This window comes from Pelophylax lessonae, assembly GCF_965119305.1.
Source record: "Pelophylax lessonae genome assembly, chromosome: 3".
In the NCBI taxonomy this organism is placed as follows: domain Eukaryota; kingdom Metazoa; phylum Chordata; class Amphibia; order Anura; family Ranidae; genus Pelophylax; species Pelophylax lessonae.
This window is the reverse complement of record NC_138770.1, coordinates 309,531,866-309,554,917: the sequence shown is the minus strand read 5'-3', so window position 1 is coordinate 309,554,917 and position 23,052 is coordinate 309,531,866. Positions and strand designations below refer to the sequence as shown.

At 43.2% G+C, this 23,052-nt stretch overlaps 1 protein-coding gene across 1 annotated transcript in view; it reads left to right on the top strand.

Annotated features, from left to right (window-relative positions):
• The window catches only part of LOC309549344 (alkaline phosphatase-like), a 123,955-nt gene that overhangs the window by 35,138 nt on the left and 65,765 nt on the right, over positions 1-23,052 (top strand). Inside the window, exons 4-6 of the mRNA XM_082249544.1 lie at positions 13,697-13,871; positions 17,408-17,580; positions 17,835-17,969. Coding sequence (XP_082105670.1) covers positions 13,697-13,871; positions 17,408-17,580; positions 17,835-17,969 — 483 coding nt within the window. The remainder of the gene's footprint in view (positions 1-13,696; positions 13,872-17,407; positions 17,581-17,834; positions 17,970-23,052) is intronic.

The following is a 23,052-nucleotide window of genomic DNA, read 5'->3' as shown; positions in this document are numbered from 1 at the left end:
GACTGCAAAACATTTCCAAATGCACATCTGAACAAACAGTGATTGTTTAATACTAACCCTTGTTCCTGTGCTTTTAAAAAGTGTTGTCCGACAAACTATGTATACTAGTTACAATACCAAGCAGCAAAACTGACAATTTCCTCTTTCCTTTAGGCTAGGTTCACACTTGAGCGTGTGAGTGTTTTTAAAGCATTTTTTACACTCACTTGCGCACAAATTGTTTTGGCCATTTTATGGTGTTTTTGGGCTTTAGCATTTTGTTTTGGCCAATGGAAATCTAGTTACTAGGAGGAGAAGAAGGGGCATGAAAAATGTGTGATTTTCATGCATTTTTCAGTTTCTCCTATTGAAGTCTATAGGAACCAGAAATGCACAATTCTGCCTAAAAGAACAAAAGTGACCATAGGTGGGTGCTACAGTGGGATGCTGCCAACAGCAAACAACGTCCATAAGCAAAGGGATCACCGGCACACTATCAACCATTCATTTTTATTTTTTTTACCCCTCCCCAGGGTCTGTGCACTTGTGAGTTGTGAGCTTCTTAGCCTTTTGCCTAAGATCAAGTTGATTTACTAAAGGCAAATACACTGTGCACTTTGCAAAGTGCAGTTGCACTCTGCAAGAACAGTTTCTCCAGAGGTTAGATAATGAGCAAAAGCCCTGCTGACATCCATCATCCAATCATGAGCAAGGAAAAATTCTGTTTTTTTATTTTCCTTGCACGTGATTGGATACTTTTTGCAAAGTAAAGCTTTACCTCATTTACTAAGCTCTGGAACAACTGCACTTGCAGTGTGCAACTGCATTTTGCAAAGTGCACAGTCTATTTGCCTTTAGTAAATCAACAACATAGTATCTGTTCTTTTTTTTTTTTTTCCAAAACATTTTATTGAATAAAGAGTATAAGTCATACAGCAAATACAAAGAATTGTAACATCCATTGAACAAAACAAATTTTTGCGCAAAGAATAAGATATAACATATTACGATCAGGTTAAGTTGTTGTAATCAGTATCTGTTCTTATCAGTGTCCAGTAGGGGTGCCCCACCATCATTATGGCCTTCTAACTATAATGACTAGCTGTATAGTATCCCTGCTGGTATGATGGGGGTCCTGAGGGATTTCTTTGTGGGAAGGAATCCGTATCAAGTGCAAACCACTTAAGGTGTGGGTCGGTAGTACTTCCCTAGTGTGGAGGAATCTGAGGGACCCAGTGCCTCCTGGGAGTGGTGGGTGACCAAGGGGTACTCTTGGTATCACAATAGGTTTGGAACCCCCCTGTGAGAAGGAGCACTTGGCCACAACACCTCTTGATTTTTTCCACACATCACCTCATGGGCTAGGCCTTTTGGCTGTGACTGGGTCATTTTTTGTTTTCAAGCTGCAAGGCCTAGCTATTTTGCACACATTTATACTTTTTATTTTCTATTTAAACACTGTCCATGCATGTCCTTCCTTATCACCAGTGTTAATTTTGTCGACTAAAATACTACTAAAACTAAAACCATTCAGATGACTTAAATACGACTAAAACTAAAATGGCATTTTAGTCATTACACTAAAATTCGACTAAAACTAAAATGACATTTTGGTCAAAAGACCATAACTAAAACTAAATCAAAAATTGACATAAAAATTAATACTACTCTGCTGGACATTTCTAAATCGGCAACACAATTCTATCCAGAGCTTGTAATAATAGCACATTAAAGTTTAAACGCCTATTGCACTACCACATAAGCATAAGTAAGGGGCATAAGCATAAGTAAGGGGCAAGGGGTAAGGGTAAGCTGCTGAAAGAGAAAAAAAATAAGAAAAAGGCTTTATATTTATATTTTTTCTTAATAACTAATGTTGGTAATATATTCAGGTGATATGTGCAATGACATTACAACCAATAGAGTTTACAGGTTTTTGGAGATTTGTATTTATTTTAAAGTTGCACTTCTGTTTGTCAAAAAGCAATATTTTTGTTTATGAACTTGGTTTTATTTATAAAGACATTATATATCACAATGGCTAAATCTGTGTCTGTACTGCATGTTCAAACCTTAATACCATAAACCATAACATATTATTAGATTTTTACTCCAGGGGTACATACCGTATATACTCGAGTATAAGCCGACCCGAGTATAAGCCGAGACCCCTACTTTTACCACAAAAAGATGGGAAAAATCATTGACTCGAGTATAAGCCTAGGGTGAGAATGCAGGGCGGCGGGCATGGTGCAGGAGAATGCAGGGTGACTGGCATGGTGCAGGAGAATGCAGGGTGACTGGCATGGTGCAGGAGAATGCAGGGTACTGGCATGGTACAGGAGAATGCAGGGTACTGGCATGGTACAGGAGAATGCAGGGTACTGGCATGGTACAGGAGAATGCAGGGTACTGGCATGGTGCAGGAGAATGCAGGGTACTGGCATGGTACAGGAGAATGCAGGGTACTGGCATGGTACAGGAGAATGCAGGGTACTGGCATGGTACAGGAGAATGCAGGGTACTGGCATGGTGCAGGAGAATGCAGGGTACTGGCATGGTGCAGGAGAATGCAGGGTACTGGCATGGTACAGGAGAATGCAGGGTACTGGCATGGTGCAGGAGAATGCAGGGTACTGGCATGGTGCAGGAGATTGCAGGGTACTGGCATGGTGCAGGAGAATGCAGGGTACTGGCATGGTGCAGGAGAATGCAGGGTACTGGCATGGTGCAGGAGATTGCAGGGTACTGGCATGGTGCAGGAGATTGCAGGGTACTGGCATGGTGCAGGAGATTGCAGGGTACTGGCATGGTGCAGGAGAATGCAGGGTACTGGCATGGTGCAGGAGATTGCAGGGTACTGGCATGGTACTAGAGGATCCGGGGTTGTGGGCATACTACAGGAGATGCAGTGCTGTGGGCATGGTACATGTGGACCATGCCCGCAGCACTGCATCCCTCGTAGTGTGCCCGCAGCCCATGGCAGGTAGTGAAGCTGTTTCACTTACCTGTTCCAGAGGCGCCTTCATTTTAAAAATGGCGCCGCCCGGCGCCGACACGTCATTGCGCACGCGCCGCCGCCGCTCGTATACTTTCGGCTATTCCCGGCCTCTCCCGAGCGGCGCCGGGAATAGCCGAAATTACACGAGTGGCGGCGGCGCGTGCGCGGTAACATGTATGCGATGGGCGGCGCCATTTTTAAACCTTAAACCCGTCGGAGAGGACATTTTTTTCCTTGACTCGAGTATAAGCCGAGGGGGACGTTTTCAGCACAAAAAAATGTGCTGAAAAACTCGGCTTATACTCGAGTATATACGGTAATTAGTTTGTAAATTCTAGAGAAATGTTTAAATAATGCATTACAATTTACCTAAACCCATTCGATTTGTAGTTGACTAAAATGTATGAGATTTTAGTAGACTAAAATGTACTGGAGATTTTAGTAGACTAAAATATGACTAAAACAATTCAGATGACTAAAATGGCATTTTAGTCAAAAGACTCAAATACGACTAAAACTAAAATGGCATTTTAGTCAAAAGACTATAACTAAAACTAAATCGAAATTTGCTGCCAAAATTATTACTGCTTTTCACCCACAGAATTGTAGAGTGTGGGTCTTTGTATCTACCCTGAAGTTTAGGAGGAGGATTTGTGGTCATTGGGTTCCCTCCTCCCCTGCCTTGGTGGGTCTATGTTTGAGGGACCCCCCCCCCCCCCCACCCAGTACCCATTGGTCAGCTTCTCAGCTGATCATGAGGAGTGTGGTCTTCTGGATCATTTGGCTAGGTGGACCTGAGTGTGCCTTGCCCCTATCAGGATTCTTGCACCCTTTTGGAGCCAGGGAGAGGTCCCTCCCCTTTGGGAGGGGGCCATGAAACACCCTAGTGGTTCACTTTGATTTTTTGTTTTTGTGCACCGTACCACTGGCTTGAAATAGGGGAAAAAAACTCTTGCAGCAGCAGCCTGTGTCTCACACCATATCTCCTCTCTTCCCGCAGTAGCCAGCACAGGTCTCCCACAGCAGTATAGGGCTCTGGTGCAGAACTCCCACATGGGAATAAGCTCAGGTGTATTTGGATCCTAGTCCAATCTTGCCTAAGTGATCCTGCCAGAAAGCTGTCACTGTAATAGGCCAGTCATAAGCTGCCAAGGCATTCCTTGCCCTGCAGTCACATGTATACATGTCCCTTGTGTAGGTGCAGCGGTGGGGTAGAGAATGCCTCAGCCCTTTATGATTAGTACAGTAGAGATGACAGTTTCCTGACGGGATCGCTCAGGTGGGTTCAGACTAGGATCCTACAAGCTATGTGTCTCCTCTTTTTCTTTCCTCCAGCCTAATCCCCCCTTGGCAGTCTGGAGGTTGTAGTACTCTTTTTCCTTAAACTCCCTGGGTTAAGTTCCTGCTTAAGGACCATACTTCCAAGCAGTCTTTGCCCACTGTCCATTATCTGAATGTAGTGCATGGGGCTTTATTACACAGATGTTTCTAGTCAAACCAAGGCCTCCTAACACTGCCCCTCTTTATCTCATAGTCCCCTGTCCTATCCAGCAGCAGGAGACAGAAACTAAAGGGCTATATAGCCTTTTCCTAGCCGTGCAGTAGCACACACCCCCTTAAATGGGCAGGGTGTGTGTGTATGGGGGGGGGGGGGGCGGCAGGGCTTAATGCACAACTATGCAGGCAGAGGCCGTGTTCATGAGAAATCTGCATTAAGGCAACATCTCCAACTTAGAAGCAGGCACACTTTGTAGAACATTGAACTCTTTGTGTCTCATTCACTTTACAGCGACATTACACTAGACCATCAAATATGGAGACAATCCATAAATAAAAATGGGGATTTAGTCCCACCATATGGCCATATCGTGCTCAAGCCCACCACTGCGTCAAAGTACCCCATTATCAGTGGGTCCTACACTATCCATAAAAAAGGGGTGAATCCAGCCTCTCTTACCCTTGGAGACAACACTCCTTGCTGGGAAAGATGTGCTAATGCACTACAGGGGACTCCTCCTATATCTACTTGATAGTGGACACCAATAGAGTACAGGTGTGTGTGGGGGATGGGATGCTCAACTTCAGAAGTCTGGTCAGACCGAATACATAATAAACAAGCAAAAAATTGGGGGAGCAAACCCTGAACATGTATATCTAAAGCCAGTGCAGCTATGGACCATGCAACATGTCTATTAAAAAAGAATAGCGCACACATGCAAAAGAAATGACTATCAAATATGGAGACAATCCATAAATAAAAATGGGGATTTAGTCCCACCATATGGCCATATCGTGCTCAAGCCCACCACTGCGTCAAAGTACCCCATTATCAGTGGGTCCTACACTATCCATAAAAAAGGGGTGAATCCAGCCTCTCTTACCCTTGGAGACAACACTCCTTGCTGGGAAAGATGTGCTAATGCACTACAGGGGACTCCTCCTATATCTACTTGATAGTGGACACCAATAGAGTACAGGTGTGTGTGGGGGATGGGATGCTCAACTTCAAAAGTCTGGTCAGACCGAATACATAATAAACAAGCAAAAAATTGGGGGAGCAAACCCTGAACATGTATATCTAAAGCCAGTGCAGCTATGGACCATGCAACATGTCTATTAAAAAAGAATAGCGCACACATGCAAAAGAAATGACTATCAAATATGGAGACAATCCATAAATAAAAATGGGGATTTAGTCCCACCATATGGCCATATCGTGCTCAAGCCCACCACTGCGTCAAAGTACCCCATTATCAGTGGGTCCTACACTATCCATAAAAAAGGGGTGAATCCAGCACATCTTTCCCAGCAAGGAGTGTTGTCTCCAAGGGTAAGAGAGGCTGGATTCACCCCTTTTTTTCTTTTGCATGTGTGCGCTATTTTTTTTTAATATACATGTTGCATGGTCCATAGCTGCACTGGCTTTAGATATACATGTTCAGGGATTGCTCCCCCAATTTTTTGCTTGTTTATTATGTATTCGGTCTGACCAGACTTCTGAGGTTGAGCATTGTTTGATGTGATATATGGAAGGAGACAGCACAAGCCATTACTGTACAGAAGCCATGCTTTACTGAAGTAAACCAACAGGAAAAGGAAACACAACACAGGAAGTAGTACAACAGAGATGCACCATAGAGTTGCATTTAAAGAAACATATCATCCATAACATCTCCCCCTTTTAGTATTAATAAATGAACATGTGAAATTCGATAGAGACACAGTAATAACACATTCTATAGGTTAAGTCTCATAGGTGGTTTTGAACATCTACCACTACGGGTGAAGACTGGCCCTTGTGCAAGGATTCCTTTAGCCTGAATTTTAGCCTCTGAATTTACTGGGCTTCTCTCATCAGGTACTGGTATGCTCTGCGCTTGACGGTCGTCGGGCATACTTGCTTGCCCAGAACTGTCATTGCCGCTGGTATGAGGCTGTGTCTCTGTACACTCCTCACTGTCAATGGGTGAGTATGTCCTTGTGATACTGGGTGAGTCTGAACTACCAACGGGATACTGAGATTCAGGCTGCTCTGCCACTCTCAAATCCACTCGATTGCGGCGATAACGAGTACCGTCAACGCCCACAAGATAGGAGCTGGGTTCCACCTTTTGCAGACAAGTACCTATTCTCCAACGGCCTGTACGATCGCCAGGCAATGGCTTCATACGGATTCGTTCCCCCAGATTCAATTCTGGCAAATCTCTGGCCGACGTGTCATATCGTGCCTTAGACACTTGTCTCTTAATCCTTCATTTTTCTGGGACACCTTGTATGACAGAGGGTTCAAGCAGCCTATTTGCTACTGGTAAGGAGGTCTTCAATCTCCTTGACATAAGTCTTTGTGCCGGACTACTATCCATGCCTTCAGTTGGAGTGTTTCTCCAATGTAAAATGGCTTTCCATGGGTCTTTACCATCACTTTGTGCTTTCTTGCATAAATTTTTAACAATCTTTACAGCTGATTCTGCTTTGCCATTAGCCTGTGGATGACGGGGTGAGGAGGTAACATGCTCAAACTCCCATTCAGTAGCAAATTTTCTGAATTGTAGGCTTGCAAATTGAGGGCCATTGTCGGAGATCACTGTATCTGGTTGGCCATGACGTGCAAACTGTGCCTTGCACCTCTTAACCGCCTTAGCGGTATCCCCGAGCGTGACTCGGAGTAGGAATTTTCTGCTATTAGCGGTATCCCCGAGTCACGCTCGGGGTGAATGGCAGAGCTTTGCAGAGAGCGCAGCGGAGCTTCTCTTACCTTATCCTGGCGATCCAGCGATGAGCTCTCATTGCTGTGACCGCCAGTGAGATCTCCGCCGCTCGTCTGTCGGTAGGAGGACTTCCTAGTTCCGTTCCCTGCAGCAGCAATGCTGCATGGGAGCGGAACTAGGGAGGGAAATTCAAAAAAAAAAAAAAAAAACGTTGCACAAAACACATAACACATTTTATATTATATATATGCATATATATATATGCATATATATATATATATATATATATATATATATATATATATATATATATATATATATAAATATATATATATATATATTTATATATATATATATGCATATATATATATATATATGCATATATATATATATATATATATATATATATATATGCATATATATATATATGCATATATAGATATATATATATATATATATATATATATGTATATATATATATGCAAATATATATATATGTATATATATATATACATACCTATATACACACACACATATATATATATAAAAATATATAAAATTATATTATTGATTTGATTATAATTCATGCGTTATATATATATATATATATATATATATATATATATACACACACACATATATATATATATATCTATATACACACACACATATATATATATATATATATATATATATATACACACATATATTTATAATATATAACGCATGAATTATAATCTAATCAATAATTTTATTATATATATTATATATTAAATAATAAAATAATATTATTGATTAGATTATAATTCACTTGTTTGTGTTTCAAATTTATCACATCTGAGATGTCTACTAGACTCTTGTTTTGGTCAGGTTTAAGTCAGTAATTACTAAGAATTGTAGGCCTATAATACATAACGCCAAATTTCCATGAAAAGAATTGTACCGCTTTTGGAACAGAATTCCTGACAGAATCATACCGCCAGGGAGGTTAATTGTAGATTCCGTGGATAAGTCGGGAAGAAGGTCTATTTCCCAGAAGTCTGAATAATGATCAACTAATAGCAGGTATTCCTTGCCTGCGTAGTTGAATAAGTCCATACTGATAATCTGCCACGGACGTGTAGGTATCTCATGTGACATCATGGTTTCTTTTTGTTGTAAGTGGGCATATTCATTGCAGGTGGGACAATTACTGACAAAGTCTTTGATCTCACCATGCATGTTGGGCCAGTAAAGGGTATCACGAGCTTGTCGGTAGCATGCTTCACCACCAATATGGCTGGAGTGTATGCGCAATAACATTTCTGCTCTCAGTGACTTCGGCACGATGACTCTTGGACCTTTGTACAAGATACCATTTTGTATGCTGATCTCATCTCTAAAGGACCAATATTCCCTTACAATTCCAGGTACTGCCTCTTTTACATCCGGCCACCCACTCAAAACAATAGACTTCAAAGCTTGTAAAGTTGCATCACTGTCAGTGTGCTGTATGAGTTGATGTAATCGCTGATCTGTGACATTAAGATAGTCCGCTTGATTGATATCAGCAAAGAAATTTTGTTCCCGTTGCAGCAGACAAATTGTACGATGCTCATGCTCACCTCCAGGTGCCACATCATCTGACGTAGCTCTGCTCAGGGTATCGCTGATATACATATCACATCCTGGCTTGTAGACAACATTGAGGTTGTAATGCTGCAATGTAAGCATCATGCTCTGCAAACGCTTGGGAGCACACAAAAGGGGCTTTTTGAATATGGTTATCAGAGGTTTGTGATCAGTTTCAGCTGTAATTGAATCCCTTCCATAAAGATAATGATGGAAACGCTGGCAAGCAAATACAATGCTTAAACATTCCTTCTCAATTTGAGCATAATTTTGCTCAGCTGATGAAAGAGCTCTGGATGCATATGCAACTGGTTGACCTTTCTGCAAAAGGCAACAACCTAGACCATTTTTACTGGAGTCACTTTGTATCGTAACAGGCTTTGTGACATCATAGTATTTTAACACTGGGGCAGAGGTGACCAAGCGTTTTATGTCCTCTACTGCCTGGTCATGCTTGGGAAGCCAGTGCCAAACTGCATCTTTGTCCAGAAGTCGTCGTAATGGCTCACACACCTCAGATAAGTGTGGGAGGAATTTTGCCAGGTATGTAACAAAGCCAATAAATCTCTGTACCGCTTTGGCATCAGCAGGCAGTGGCATGTCCACAATGGCTTTAATCTTATCCGGGTCAGCTTTTAAGCCTTGTGAAGACAGGATATGTCCATGGAAACGAACTTCTCCCACCTTGAACTGCAATTTCTTTACACTAAGCCTCAGCATCACCTGCCGACAACGATCCAGTAGCGCTATTAACTTTTCATCATGGTCAGGCACAGCCTCCTTATCAGTATTACCGCAGCCAACTATAAGAATGTCATCAGCTATTGGCTCAATTCCATGAAGACCACCTAATAGTTCATGCTGCTTTCGCTGGTATACCTCAGGTGCTACAGAGACTCCAAATGGTAGTTTGAGCCATCTCTTTCTGCCCCAAGGAGTCCAGAACGTGGTCATGTAGCTACTCCTTTCATCCAGTTTGCACTGCAAAAAGGCATCTCTAGCATCAACAAGTGTGAAGACACGCGCTCTAGGAAGTTTGTGCAAAATATCATCGAGCGTTGGCATTAAGTAGTGTGACCGTTTCAGGGCCATATTCAGAAACTTGGGATCAATGCATATTCTGATCTTCTCAGGCTTTCTGATAACGACCATGTTACTGATCCAATCTGTAGGCTCTGATACTGAAGTTAGATGTCCTTCAGCTTCATATTTATCTAGTTGAGCTTTAACCTGTGGCTTAATGGCGATAGGCACATTGCGAGGGGCACATTGTACAGGTTGAATGGTAGGATCCAGTTCAAAACGAACCTCTCCTGGAACAGAGACTATCGGGCCCTCAAACACATCACTGTAGGCGTGAAGAATTTGCTGTTTTGTCAGTGGCCTAGTCAGAGATTTTGCAGGCTGCTTATCCACATTATGTAGCTCAGCAGGAATGGTGAACAGCATCAGTCCAAGGCGCTCACATGTTGAACCCGATAATAGAGGTTGCTGATCCGCGTCTACAATCTCAAAGTTCAGTTTGTGTATACAATCACGTATGCTGCATTCTGTTTGGAATAGCCCCAATGATTCCATTAGTTCCCCTGAATACAATTTTAGTTTGGTGCTACTAGGCTGAAGGGGTGTTCTGGGTGCCAGTTTCATTTTGTCCTTTATACTCATGACATCACACGTTGCACCCGAGTCCAGCTGGCATGGTTGGATTATATTGTTTAATCTGAGGTTTACAAACCATTTTTTGCCCTTTGTGTTTACAGCACCAATGCATTCTGAGGAGTAAACCATATCAGTGCTAAGCAGGTGTGCGTCCTCCGGATCGGATATTTGCTCAATTATGTGCAGCTTCCTTGCTTCCATTTTACTGGAGAGACACACCCTTGCAAAGTGATTTGGTTTACCACATGCAGTACAAATTTTCCCATATGCAGGACACTTTTCTTTCTCTTGTACATGCACATTGCCGCAATACTTGCATGATGCAGGCTTCCTCCCAGGTGAGTTGTGTAGGTGACCCTTGTGCTGAAACTTATGCTGGTGGTTTCTGAAGTTTTGCTGTTGTTTAGAGGCTGCATGGATATTGTCAACCAGTTTATCCTGCTCCATAGCTTTCATATGTTTGTCAGTAATTTCTGCAGTGCGACATATCTCAATTGCTGCATGTAGATCTAAATCATGTTTCCTCAACAGGTGGCGACGTGTGCTTTCACTGGTGATACCCAAAACTATTTTATCACGAATAAGTTCATCTCTCAGAGAGCCATACTCACAGCTTGCAGCTTTTTCTCTTAGCCGTGTGACAAACCTGTCTATTGATTCACAGTCTTCTTGCTCACAGCAGCCAAATATATATCTTTCATAAATGACATTTCTAGAGGGTCTGAAGAAAGCTTCCAATGCATTCAGAATGGTTTTGGTGTCACTCTTTTCCTCCTCTGTGAGGTTCAGATTATGCTTGTACACATGGAGGCATTCACTGCCCATCACCCTCCTCAGTGTGGCTGCTTGCACTGCTGCAGGCTTCTCGTTCAACCCTGTGGCTAGGGAGTAGTCCTCAAATTCAGCCCTGAAATTGTCCCAGTTACTGCTGACATCTCCACTCACCCTCATTGTCTCAGGCAGTGGAATGCTGTTAGCTGCCATGATGCTGTTCTCCTTGCTGCAAATACTCAGTATCCAGGACAGGACTGCAAGTGTTAGAAAGCACAATCAGTTCTAAGAACACTCACATCAAGGCTAGCAGGCTCTCAGCATCAAATGTGTAGAAGGAGTATGGATCCAGAAATCTTCTGACACCATGTTTGATGTGATATATGGAAGGAGACAGCACAAGCCATTACTGTACAGAAGCCATGCTTTACTGAAGTAAACCAACAGGAAAAGGAAACACAACACAGGAAGTAGTACAACAGAGATGCACCATAGAGTTGCATTTAAAGAAACATATCATCCATAACAAGCATCCCATCCCCCCCACACACACCTGTACTCTATTGGTGTCCACTATCAAGTAGATATAGGAGGAGTCCCCTGTAGTGCATTAGCACATCTTTCCCAGCAAGGAGTGTTGTCTCCAAGGGTAAGAGAGGCTGGATTCACCCCTTTTTTATGGATAGTGTAGGACCCACTGATAATGGGGTACTTTGACGCAGTGGTGGGCTTGAGCACGATATGGCCATATGGTGGGACTAAATCCCCATTTTTATTTATGGATTGTCTCCATATTTGATAGTCATTTCTTTTGCATGTGTGCGCTATTCTTTTTTAATAGACATGTTGCATGGTCCATAGCTGCACTGGCTTTAGATATACATGTTCAGGGTTTGCTCCCCCAATTTTTTGCTTGTTTATTACACTAGACCAACTGTACACTGTCTTCCTTCATAGGGCAGCACTTTAAGGGGGATACCACACAGCCTGTATCCCACTCTCTAGCCAAACTTTGATGTCACCTCACAAACAGTGACATGCTATCAGCATTAAGCCAACTACTGAGGATCCTCTTCACACTTCTCTCCCCCATGACATATGGCTAGATACATAGCAGCTCTGTGATGCAGGTCAGGTTCCAGCTACATAGGGGCATTGGCCTCTATGGAGGGGGTCACATCAGACACCCCCTCACTACCAGATTACACCATTATCCCTGCCAGTCACGCTGAACACATGCCGACAATTTAAGCACCAACATGCTACCAGTTATCAATGGCAGCGGCACTTAGATATTCTCTTATAGCATTCTCGATTTAGAAAACTTTGGTAGCACACTTACCCAGATGTAAGCCCCGTGCTTTAGATACATCTGCCATACATTCACCCCTTAGAGAGACTTTAGACCAGGCACTTTGTAACTTAGGAACTTTTACTCTAGGCTCTTGCAAGTACAGGGTTAACAGTTTACATTATTTACAGTTCATAGCAGTTCCAGTTCATTCTAACTATCTAGGAAAATTCAGGATGATTAAGTCTGCCCATGTCATACCTCTTAAGCAAGGAAGAGTCCTCTTATTAGAGTCCAGGTTCTGGCTACAGTACTCCGACTGGTTACCACGTGTTCCTAGAAGAACTACAAACAAATGGCCTCTGCCCCAACCTAGGAGAGCTACATCTTGCAGCAGGGCCTCCTGCTAGTTCCCATGTGAAAGAGCCTCTCTCTAAAGGTTACTTCCCCTTGTATTTACTGGCCACAGAGAACGGGCCATGAACACCCTGGATAACAATCTTAATCCCTTCCTACATCTCTGGACAGCCTACTGATTCACTATCACATTACTTTACAGAGAACAGTAAAATAGACATTTACATAATAACATCACGGTTACCAGTAACATGTTACCCATGCCATTATTTTAGCAGTGCTAATACCACATACAGCAACAACAAAAAACTTGATTGTAATCTACACCCTAACACCTGTAAGCACCTGCTAAAAATTTTATAGATAGGCAACTCTTATCCTCATATTAATTAGTGGTTCCAAATTAATAATAACTACTACAGTAGGGAACAGACACAAAAAGCTACACTCAGAATCTTTCCAAATAACTGTTCTGTTCATTAGGTGCAATTGAAGTTTTTTATACACAAGCTTGTGTAAGGTATCACATTAATATTACGACCGTACTTTTAAGTTAACAAGGGGAGTTACATAGGCAGGCTAATTTCTTATCAGGACTTGAAAGAATGCAAATATGTAATCAAAACATTATTAGTGCTATATGCAGCATGAGTGCAGTGTACAATACATATGAAAAGCATACAAAATAGAATTCAGTTATATACAGAACTTACAATTTCTTTCGCAGGTGCCAACCTAGCTACACTTGTACAACAAGATTATCAAAAAATTGTAATAAATTAATTGATGCCTGTTGGTTTTTTCTTTTTGTTATTATAGGTGTACAATGTAGATGCACAGGTTCCGGACAGTGCAGGTACAGGAACAGCCTATTTGTGTGGGGTAAAGGGTAATTCTGGGATGCTGGGTGTGAGTGCAGCTGCGCGGGATGGAGTTTGCACTAGTGCCAACGGAAATGAAGTGACCTCCATACTTCACAGAGCAAAGCAAGCGGGTGAGTGGCTACTATGCAAATTTGATCTTTTAAAAAAATTGCCTGTTAGTATTTTTTTCCTGTTAGATCCAAACAAATGTGGCCATGCACAAAACTGGAAATTATGGTATGGAGATATTATAGATATTGCTGCTTGGGTGGAATGACTGCCAATAATTGCAAAGGTGATCATTATTTTTGGACTTTAAATATAAATTAGGCAAAGTATGGAGGTTCCCTGTCTTATTGGCAGAATTATAGCAGGATTTGTGACTCTTGACCACCTATGGTGGAAAAGAGTTGCAAGTATGTATGTTGAAAGGAAATGCAAGATGCATTTCCTATCAACTGCACTGTCTACCCCAATCTTGCTTAGGACACATTGTTCAAAACAATATAAGGGTGGACAGTGTTGTCAACTGAAAAATGTTAACACTTCACGTCTGCATAGGCAGTGTGCGAGTAGTTAGATCCACCTGAGACTACCTGTATATAATTGCCAGCAAAAGAGGTAAAGGCAAGACTGCCTTTCTCCTTGCATTCCCTTGTTATGTGACAATATCACATGGCCAGCAGACAGTCAGAGGGTAAAGTTTAACATCATTCCCAGGTAGGAGCATACTTATGTCGGTGTTCTGAAAACTAAGGTAGCACCTCAGAGCCTGTCCCCTTCCCAAGACTAAGGATGGGCTTTATGTTCGATTCGAATGTACATGTGACTCAAACAACGGGCGTTTGTGTGTTCACTGAACACAGGAACACCCGGGGCACTCGGTGGGAAGTTCGCCTGCTGACGAGTGCCCCATAATGCACTGCATGATCGCAGTGCATTAAGTGCTTGTGATTGGCCAGAGCATGCACCTGACCTGTATGCTTTGGCCAATCACAGCACAATGTTCAGTCAGAGCCATGATTGGTCAAAGGCAGGGTGCTTTGGAACGCTAGCTGATGGGGGAATGCTCCTTACTTTCCTAAACTATCTATAATCATCCTTTGAGTATCATTGGATGCCAATACTACTATTTTGATATAGACCAGTGTCTTGTCCTCGCATGGTGGGCTTTATTTATGACTCCTTGCAAGCCAGTGTGTCCCACTCATCCCTTGTGGGAACATGGGAGGAACCCTCCTTTTTAGGAGGATCCTCTACTCCTGAAGTGCTTTTTGGCTATCAGTCATCTATCACATATAGGGTAAAGTTTTATACTTATGTGATTATTTACACTAAAACCATTACATTGTATTTGACTTTACATTATGTTTCTAACTGCACAATATTCTTTATAGACATCACATACCCCCTGAAGAAGACCTTACTGCACAGGTCGAAACGCATTGGGGTCAGTTCTATTGGGTGTGATGATCTTTTGATTATTGTCCTCTGCTTTTATCTGTTTGTGATACTTGATATGATCCATTCAGTTCTGTAACCAAAGCTCATATTTTACGCTTCCGATTCTCATGAAGTTTTTTAAAACAATTTTTCAATAAAGATGAATATTTTTATATACCTATAGTCCTATTGTCATTTGCTGTCTAAAAACCCCTGGGGGCTTTTTCCTTCCTTTTTAAGGCAGGGTGCCTTTAGCCAATCATGGCTAAGGGGCTAAGTCCACACCTCACACTATATAAGGCTGCTGCTTACACGGCACCCGTGTATAGTGTGTGACAATAGAGATTAGGCAGGTAGTTAGTGGATAGTGAGTTTAGTCAGTTTAGTGCAGTCAGTGTAGTCAATAGGCATACTCCACTTTTAAAATGTATGGATATGTTGTAGTCCTGGGTCCCCTCTCGGTGCTCCCCAAGTTTGGTGTCCTTATCCCTTATAGTTCGTGAGTAGTGCCATGTCAAGCTGACCAATATTTCCTATAGATGCCAATGTTAAAGACAGGAAGCAGTGCCATGTCAAGCTGACTAATATTTGCCATAGACGCCAATGTTAAAGACCGGGAGCGAGTGCCATGTCAAGCTGACCAATATTTCCCATAGACACTAATGAGCACTAAAAGCTGAAAATTGGTCTGGGTGGGAAGGGGGTGAAAGTGCCCTGCATTTAAGTGGAATCTATACCAGGCCCTTTGCATCTGGTATAGATTTTAAGGGGAACTCCACACCAAAATTTAAGAAAACAAAAAATGGCGCGGGGTCCCCCCCAAAGTCCATACCAGGCCCTTTGTGTCTGGTACAGATTTAAAGGGGAACTCCATGCTAAAATTAAAAAAAAAAATTGGCGTGGTGTCCCCCCCCCCAAATCCATACCAGACCATTATCTGAGCATGCAGCCTGGCAGGCCAGGAAAGGGGGGGATGAGTGAGCGCCCCCCCCTCCTGAACCATACCAGGCCGCTTGCTCTTAACATGGGGAGGGTGCTTTGCGGTGCCCCCAAAGCACCTTGTCCCCATGATGATGGGGACAAGGGCCTCTTCCCGACAACCCTGGGCTGTGGTTGTGGGGGTCTGCAGGTGGAGGGCTTATTGAATCTGGAAGCCCCCAGATCCCACCCCCCCCTGTGAATGGATATCGAGTACATCGTACCCGTACCCATTCACCGAAGAGGCCCTTGTCCCCATCAACAAGGTGCTCTGTGGTGGGGGGGCAGAGCCCCCCCTGCCACAAAGCACCCACCCCCCCATGTTGAGGGCATGTGGCCTGGTATGGTTCAGGAGGGGGGGGGGGCGCTTTCCTGACCTGCATGCTTGGATAAGGGTCTGGTTTTTTCATTTTTTTAATCTGTATTCCTGTGAGCCAACAATACATTACAGCTGCGAGCAAGTTTAAATTACATTTTTTCCTTTCGGAATGTCAGTATTGCTGCAGCAGGCTCATTACATCATACAGATGTGCCACTTTACATGCACATTAAGGGGACCCCCAGGCACGATATTTAAAGGGATTTTTCATTTTTATTGTTTAACTTTAACATCATTAAAATCACTGCTTCTTTAAAAACGATTGTTTTTAAAAATAATGTTTGCATTGATACTCGTCCCCCAGGGCAGTACCCAGGTCCCCATTTACTTTTTATGGCAATAACTTGCATACAAGCCTTTAAAATGAGGACATTTGATTTTTTGTGTTTGTGTCCCATAGACTTTAATAGAGTTTGCATGTTCGCTAGAACTTTTTCCCTGTTCGAAATGTTCTGGTGTGAACAGAACAGCGGGGTGTTCAGCCCATCCAAGACCCAGATGAAGGAGAGGTGTTAGTGCCTCTCAGGACACCATAGCCCCCCTCCTCAGATTTTTTCCTCCTACTGACACAACCAACGCATTCTAACAGTGTGCACCAAAACATTCCACCATTGACCAGAACTGCACCTGTGAACTTTTCCACTGTTTGCCATTGCACCGGGAACCTAGCCTGTGACCACCACTGCAAACAGACACTCCAGTCTAAAACACATACATTATTGGTCTATTAGAGTTTCTTCACACATAGGATTGAAGACAAGGACTAGCTGGGGCTGGGTGAGCTGAGAATTTTATCATCTACAAATTTTCACCCATTTATTGCAACATATGGTCATTCATGTTTTTCCTATGGTTTTATTCTTCCAGGTAAATCAGTGGGTATTGTGACAACGACTCGTGTCCAACATGCCTCTCCAGCTGCGGCCTATGCTCACATTGTCAATAGAGACTGGTACTCAGACAACGAGATGACTCAAAACATGACTAACAGTGGCTGCAAGGATATTGCATACCAACTGGTGCACAACACTGATATAAATGTAATTACAAAGTACAAATGAGGTTTGGTGAAACACAGTGACTAGACTTGTTTTTTTAACAAAACACACAGGCATTTTAGTAGTATTGTTGATCCCCTTTAAGAAATTAGTTATATATACAAATATGAAAGAAGGCTATCCTTGAATGTTGGTAGGACTGATGTTAGATATTTGGTTTATTTTGTAAACTAATATGTTTTCTTTAAAATTACTTTGAACATTTATTTTTACTTTATAATGTTCATTTAATGTAGGTGATTCTGGGAGGTGGGAGAGCATACATGAGTGCCGCGAAAACACCTGATCCTGAATACCCAACCAGCACATCAAATCAAGCTCTTCGTAAGGATGGTCTAAACCTAACTGATATATGGCTGAGCAAACGAGAGGTGATTCTGGATTGCCATATTTATATTTGTATTTTTCTCAAATCTATGGTTAGAATAGTTTATCTTGTTTGTATAGATATAGATCTACATGTGCTTAATTTTTCCATCTCTCTTTTTTCTTCCTCCTCCTGTGTTTTCTTTTGTGGACCTTTACTTTCACTCCCTCCCTCAGTGTCCCCTACCAGTGACTAACCTGGTAAAATTATATTAGTAATCTTTCTAGTTTTAGGATAGAGAGTGATGTCCCTGTGGCTTCTCTGCTGCACTTAGCTAGAGGAACTGGAGGATGTTCTGTTGTTCCAGGATGACGTAAAGCCACGTGTTTAACTACTGCAAAGTGGTAGCTTACCATTTTCCTTGTGTTGTCATCAGCTAGTGCTGGTGCTGCTCCTAAAATATGTGACTTCAGATTTACTAACTGGATAACCTAAATGCAGTTTTTGATGACTGTCTTCAATACTGAAAACAAGGAAATGAGCTAGAGCAGTTAACAGCAGTTAATTTTTAAAATGATCTTTATATTTCTTAATAATAATAATAGGTTATAACTACTGCATAATTTGGATTTATTTGGGACTCCCTCTTTTTGTTTATCATTATTATACAGGATTTATGTAGCACAAGCAGTTTAAGCAATGAAAAATAAGGGAGACTGTATAGTTGCAATATTATTTTCATACAGGAAGAGCTGATATTTTTCTGTATAGTGATAGTTGGCAGGCACATTGGAGATAACATGCTTTCAGAGGCCTACACACAATATTTGGGAATAAGGATGGGCGAACAGTTATGCCCAAGCATGAGTTCGGGCCCAAGGTTGGCTGTTCGCCTGTTCGATGAACACCCAAATTATCGGGGCGTTCGACCATTTGTTCGTTCCGCCCAATGACCACAATGCACTGCACCGCCGCACAGTGCATTGGAAGCCCTGATTGGCTGAAGCAATGAAAGCTTTGCCCAATCAGGGCACAGAGCACTCTCAGAGCCATGATTGGAGAAAGTAATGATGACTCTATCCATCATGGCTCATTGCTCTTGGTCCTGGCCCACACTTTAAAAGTATTCTTTTAATAACGGCCATTTGTAGTATGATATCAGTGTGGAGAGAGATAGAACAGGGCTCTGTTCAGTGCTACTAAAGAGTTAGTGTGCTATAGTGTGCTATTCTGATTCTAATGTCAATGCAGAATATCAGTTTAGTGTGAATCTAGGGATAGTTCAGTCAGTGTGAGAGTAGTGACCATTCATTTTTACTTTAGTGTCACTTTAGTGTGAATCTAGTGATAGTTCAGTCAGTGTGAGTGTAGTAAACATTCATTTTTATTTTAGTGTGAATCTATTGATAGTTCAGTGAGTGTAGTGAATGACCATTCATTTTTACTTTAGTGTCAGTTTGTTTTGTCAGGGCAGGTTTCCTGCATTTTATTTCAGTGCGTTAGTACACGTTTAACAAAGTATATTTCAGTGCGTTACTTGCCGCTTAACGCAGTATATTTCAATGGGTTACATTCTGTTTAACGCAGTACATTTCTGTGCATTGGTGCACATTTAACGCAGTATATTTCAGTGTGTTAAGTGCTGTTTAGCGCAGTATATTTCTGTGCGTTACTGCACGTTTAATGCGGTATATTTCTGTGCGTTACTGCACATTTAACGCAGTATATTTCTGTGCGCTACTGCACGTTTAACGCGGTATATTTCAGTGTGTTATGTGCAATTTAATGCAGTATATTTCTGTGCATTCGTGTACAATTAGCGCAGTATATTTCAATGCGTTTTGTACCATTTAGTGCAGTATATTTCAGTGCATTAGTGCACGTTTAATGCGGTATATTTCAGTACGTATATATCACAAAATGCAGTGCCAATAACTCAGTGATAACAAATATAAAAACAAACGTGTAGCGCTTACAATGATGTGTCAAAAGTGAAACCTAAATCAGTGAAACCATGATTCTACATAAAATATGTGTAACCAAGTCCATCAAAGTCCATATGCAAGAAAAAAGTGAATAGAAAAAACTTGTGTTTAGAGGAGAACCACAAGTCCCAGCATGCAGATGAAAATGCCAGTCCCTCCACGACAGACAAGAAGAAGCCACCAGTGGGATAACAAAAAAGGGGGGGGGGGGGGGTTGGCCACTTACCAGAGGCTGTTAGCTACCCAAATGAATGGAGAAGTCAAATAGCGTTTGTAAACAATTGTAGACCACTGAGATCATCTGACCACTATAGATCATCTGACATGGCTGCTCAGGTCAACTCACAGGAGGGCACATAAGGCACATAGGATCCACATGTATGAAGGAGTGACAATAGCACATAGGGTAATATTGTTTAAGAAAGGTAAATTTATTAAAAAAAGTAGTGCACTTACATGAAGCATAAAACAGTCAGGCATAAAATATCTCTTCAAGTATCAATAGAGAAGCAAACACCACAGCGTTCGTTTGCTGGAGCCGGCTTGGGGGCATGGTGTCATAGCGTCTGGTCTGGTGGGTGTTAAGCATGTGTATGCCAGCCTGCTTTGGGTCTCTGCTTTCATCATCCACAAGAAAGGACTCTTCTCTTTCACCTTTTTTGCACTTTATTTTTCTGTGTTTTTGTTGCAGTATATATGGGACTTATTGTAACACTAGACATTAAGCCCGTTAAATTAATGGGCACTAGAACATATGTGGGCAAACATTATGCACAGAGTTGACTGAGCGGCTCTCGCTTATCTCTTTTTTTTTTCTAACAACGCGAGAGCCGCATGACGTAGCCAGCTCTGCGCATAGCGTCCCTGTTGCCCTAGCAACATCGGGGACACGCGCAGAACTGATCGAGTGGCTCTTGTGTGCCCACGCACACCCGCCGCTTCAACATTTTCGCCCTGCCGTCCAAAGTCTCTGCGCTCCAAGTCCCAACGGCTGTCCGTGGGGCACATGCGCAGTAGCGCAATCCCACGGACACAGGGACTGGACGCAGAGACTGGGCGCAGAGACAATTTATATAGTAAAATATGATTTATATGGGGTATGATGTTGTTTGTTATCCTGTAATCAAGTTCTTCAGAAACCTACGGGAACGCCCATTTCCTCCTCCGCCCCTCCTCTCTAATAATATCTCCTTGTTCTACTCATCCTCCATCCCTGCCCCTTTCCTCCTGTGTCCCCGCCCCATTCTTTCTCTCGCATTCATCTAGCGGCTGCTATCTTGCTCGTCGGCTCCTCCCCCTTCTCTGACTCTTTCCCCAGAGCTGTCAATCGATCTCTCGGCGCTCAGTTCTCAGCCTGGGTCAGGTGGCCGGGATTGCGGATCTGTGGATTCGGGAGTGACAGCCATGGCGTCCAGCAGAGAAGGAGGAGGAGGGAGGGACGCAGAGTGTGGGGGGGAGGGGTGTAACATTTTCGCCCGGCTGCCCGAAGTCTCTAAGGCTGTCCGTGGGGCACATGCGCAGTAGCGCAATCCCACGGACACAGGGACTGGAGACAGAGACACTTGTACTGTATATAGTAAGATAATGCTGTAAATGGTAAGTAATATGTCACCAAAACTGCATTAGAGGCTTTTTATGATCAAGGTAATTTCTCTATCGCTCATTGACAGACGTAGTCCTCGGTGATTCAGCACCTTCGGGTTATGCTGCCTCCACAGGAGTAGGACTAGACAGGAAGTAAAAAATGCTCTGGCCACACCCTAGGGGCAGTCCCCGAGGGTATATCCTCTCTCTCCCTGCTACAGCACATCAGTTTTTTTCTGTCTAGTTAGGAGTAAGGACCTAGATACCTTGTTGGGATCTTCGGTCCTGGCAGGATTTTTTTATTAAAAAGATTTTTAGATAGCTTTTTTTTTCCTCCAGTGTTCCTGTGAGATCTTCAAGCAAGAAAGCTGAACTGGGCGACGGGCTGGGTGTTGAGATCCAGTGGTCACCCCAGTTCAGCCTACGAGCGCGTGCAGGCCATAGCTCCGCGCTGGGTCGGCCGCGACATAGTCCCACTGGACGGGGACTGACCCTGCGAGTTAAACGTCTCGCTGAAACGCCAAGGACCATGAGTCACGGCGTCCGGATTGGTCGACAGCCCTCCCACCCCGGTGGAGAGGGGTACTGTCAGGAGTTGGCGCCCGCCTGGTTCCGGTATGGTGAGTAGTATGTTCCCCCTTTCCCTCTGACGGTTTTGTGGTGAACGCGGGCCCTCGCTGTATGGTAAGGATGAGTTTTTTCCTCTATCCTATAAACATGGCACAGATCCCCCTATTTTGAGTGTGATTTTTGTGTGCAAAAAGCCAGGAGGCTTGGTTTGGGAGCTGACAATCTAATTGTAAAAATGTTTAAAAGATTGTAATCAGCGACAGTACTGCAATCTTGCTATGATATAATAAGTATCCTACCAGTCAGAAGCCACGGACATGTAGACTGTCTCCCTAATCAGGTCTCCAGCAATAGCAGGCCTTCCGATGGCCATGCAGTCCGCCAGGGTTCGGTACCGCCGACCAGGCTAAATCCCTATGTAGAGAAGGTGTTGTGATCACGCCGCTATTGCGTGCAGCCGCCGCCATTGTTTTGCTAGATCGCATGAGGCCGCCATTTTGGTGTAGCCTCGTGTCTCCAGCATGGGGGCGGCCATGTTTGATGTGTCCCAAACACCTCGTGGAGCTAGGGGAGGCGCCGGAAGGCGTGCAGAGGGGCGGAGCCGCCTCCTTTCTTCCCGGGCAGCCAGCCAAGAGACTTCCTGTCGGTTTCAGACAGGGCTGAGACAAGTGCAGTGGAAAACTCTGAGCATCAAGTGGTGAGCCTGGGGGTCGATCTCTCTCTCTCTCTCTCGCTCGATAGGGGTCCCTAAGCAGCTAACACTGAGGGGCTTTGTGGCGCTGGGGGTCTAAAAAAAAAAAAAAAAAAAGTTTTATTTTTGGATTGAAATTTCCGGATAGTAACTGGAATTATCATGGACCCTGCCATACAAGCACCCCCACCTGTTTCCCTCGAGGGGACTACGGGACCCGCCGGTGCACAGAGTATAGACGCATTTACATCAGTTTTGGAGTCTTTGGTGGCTCGGGTGGAGACGGCCTGCCAGGGACGTGGGTCAAGAAAGCGACC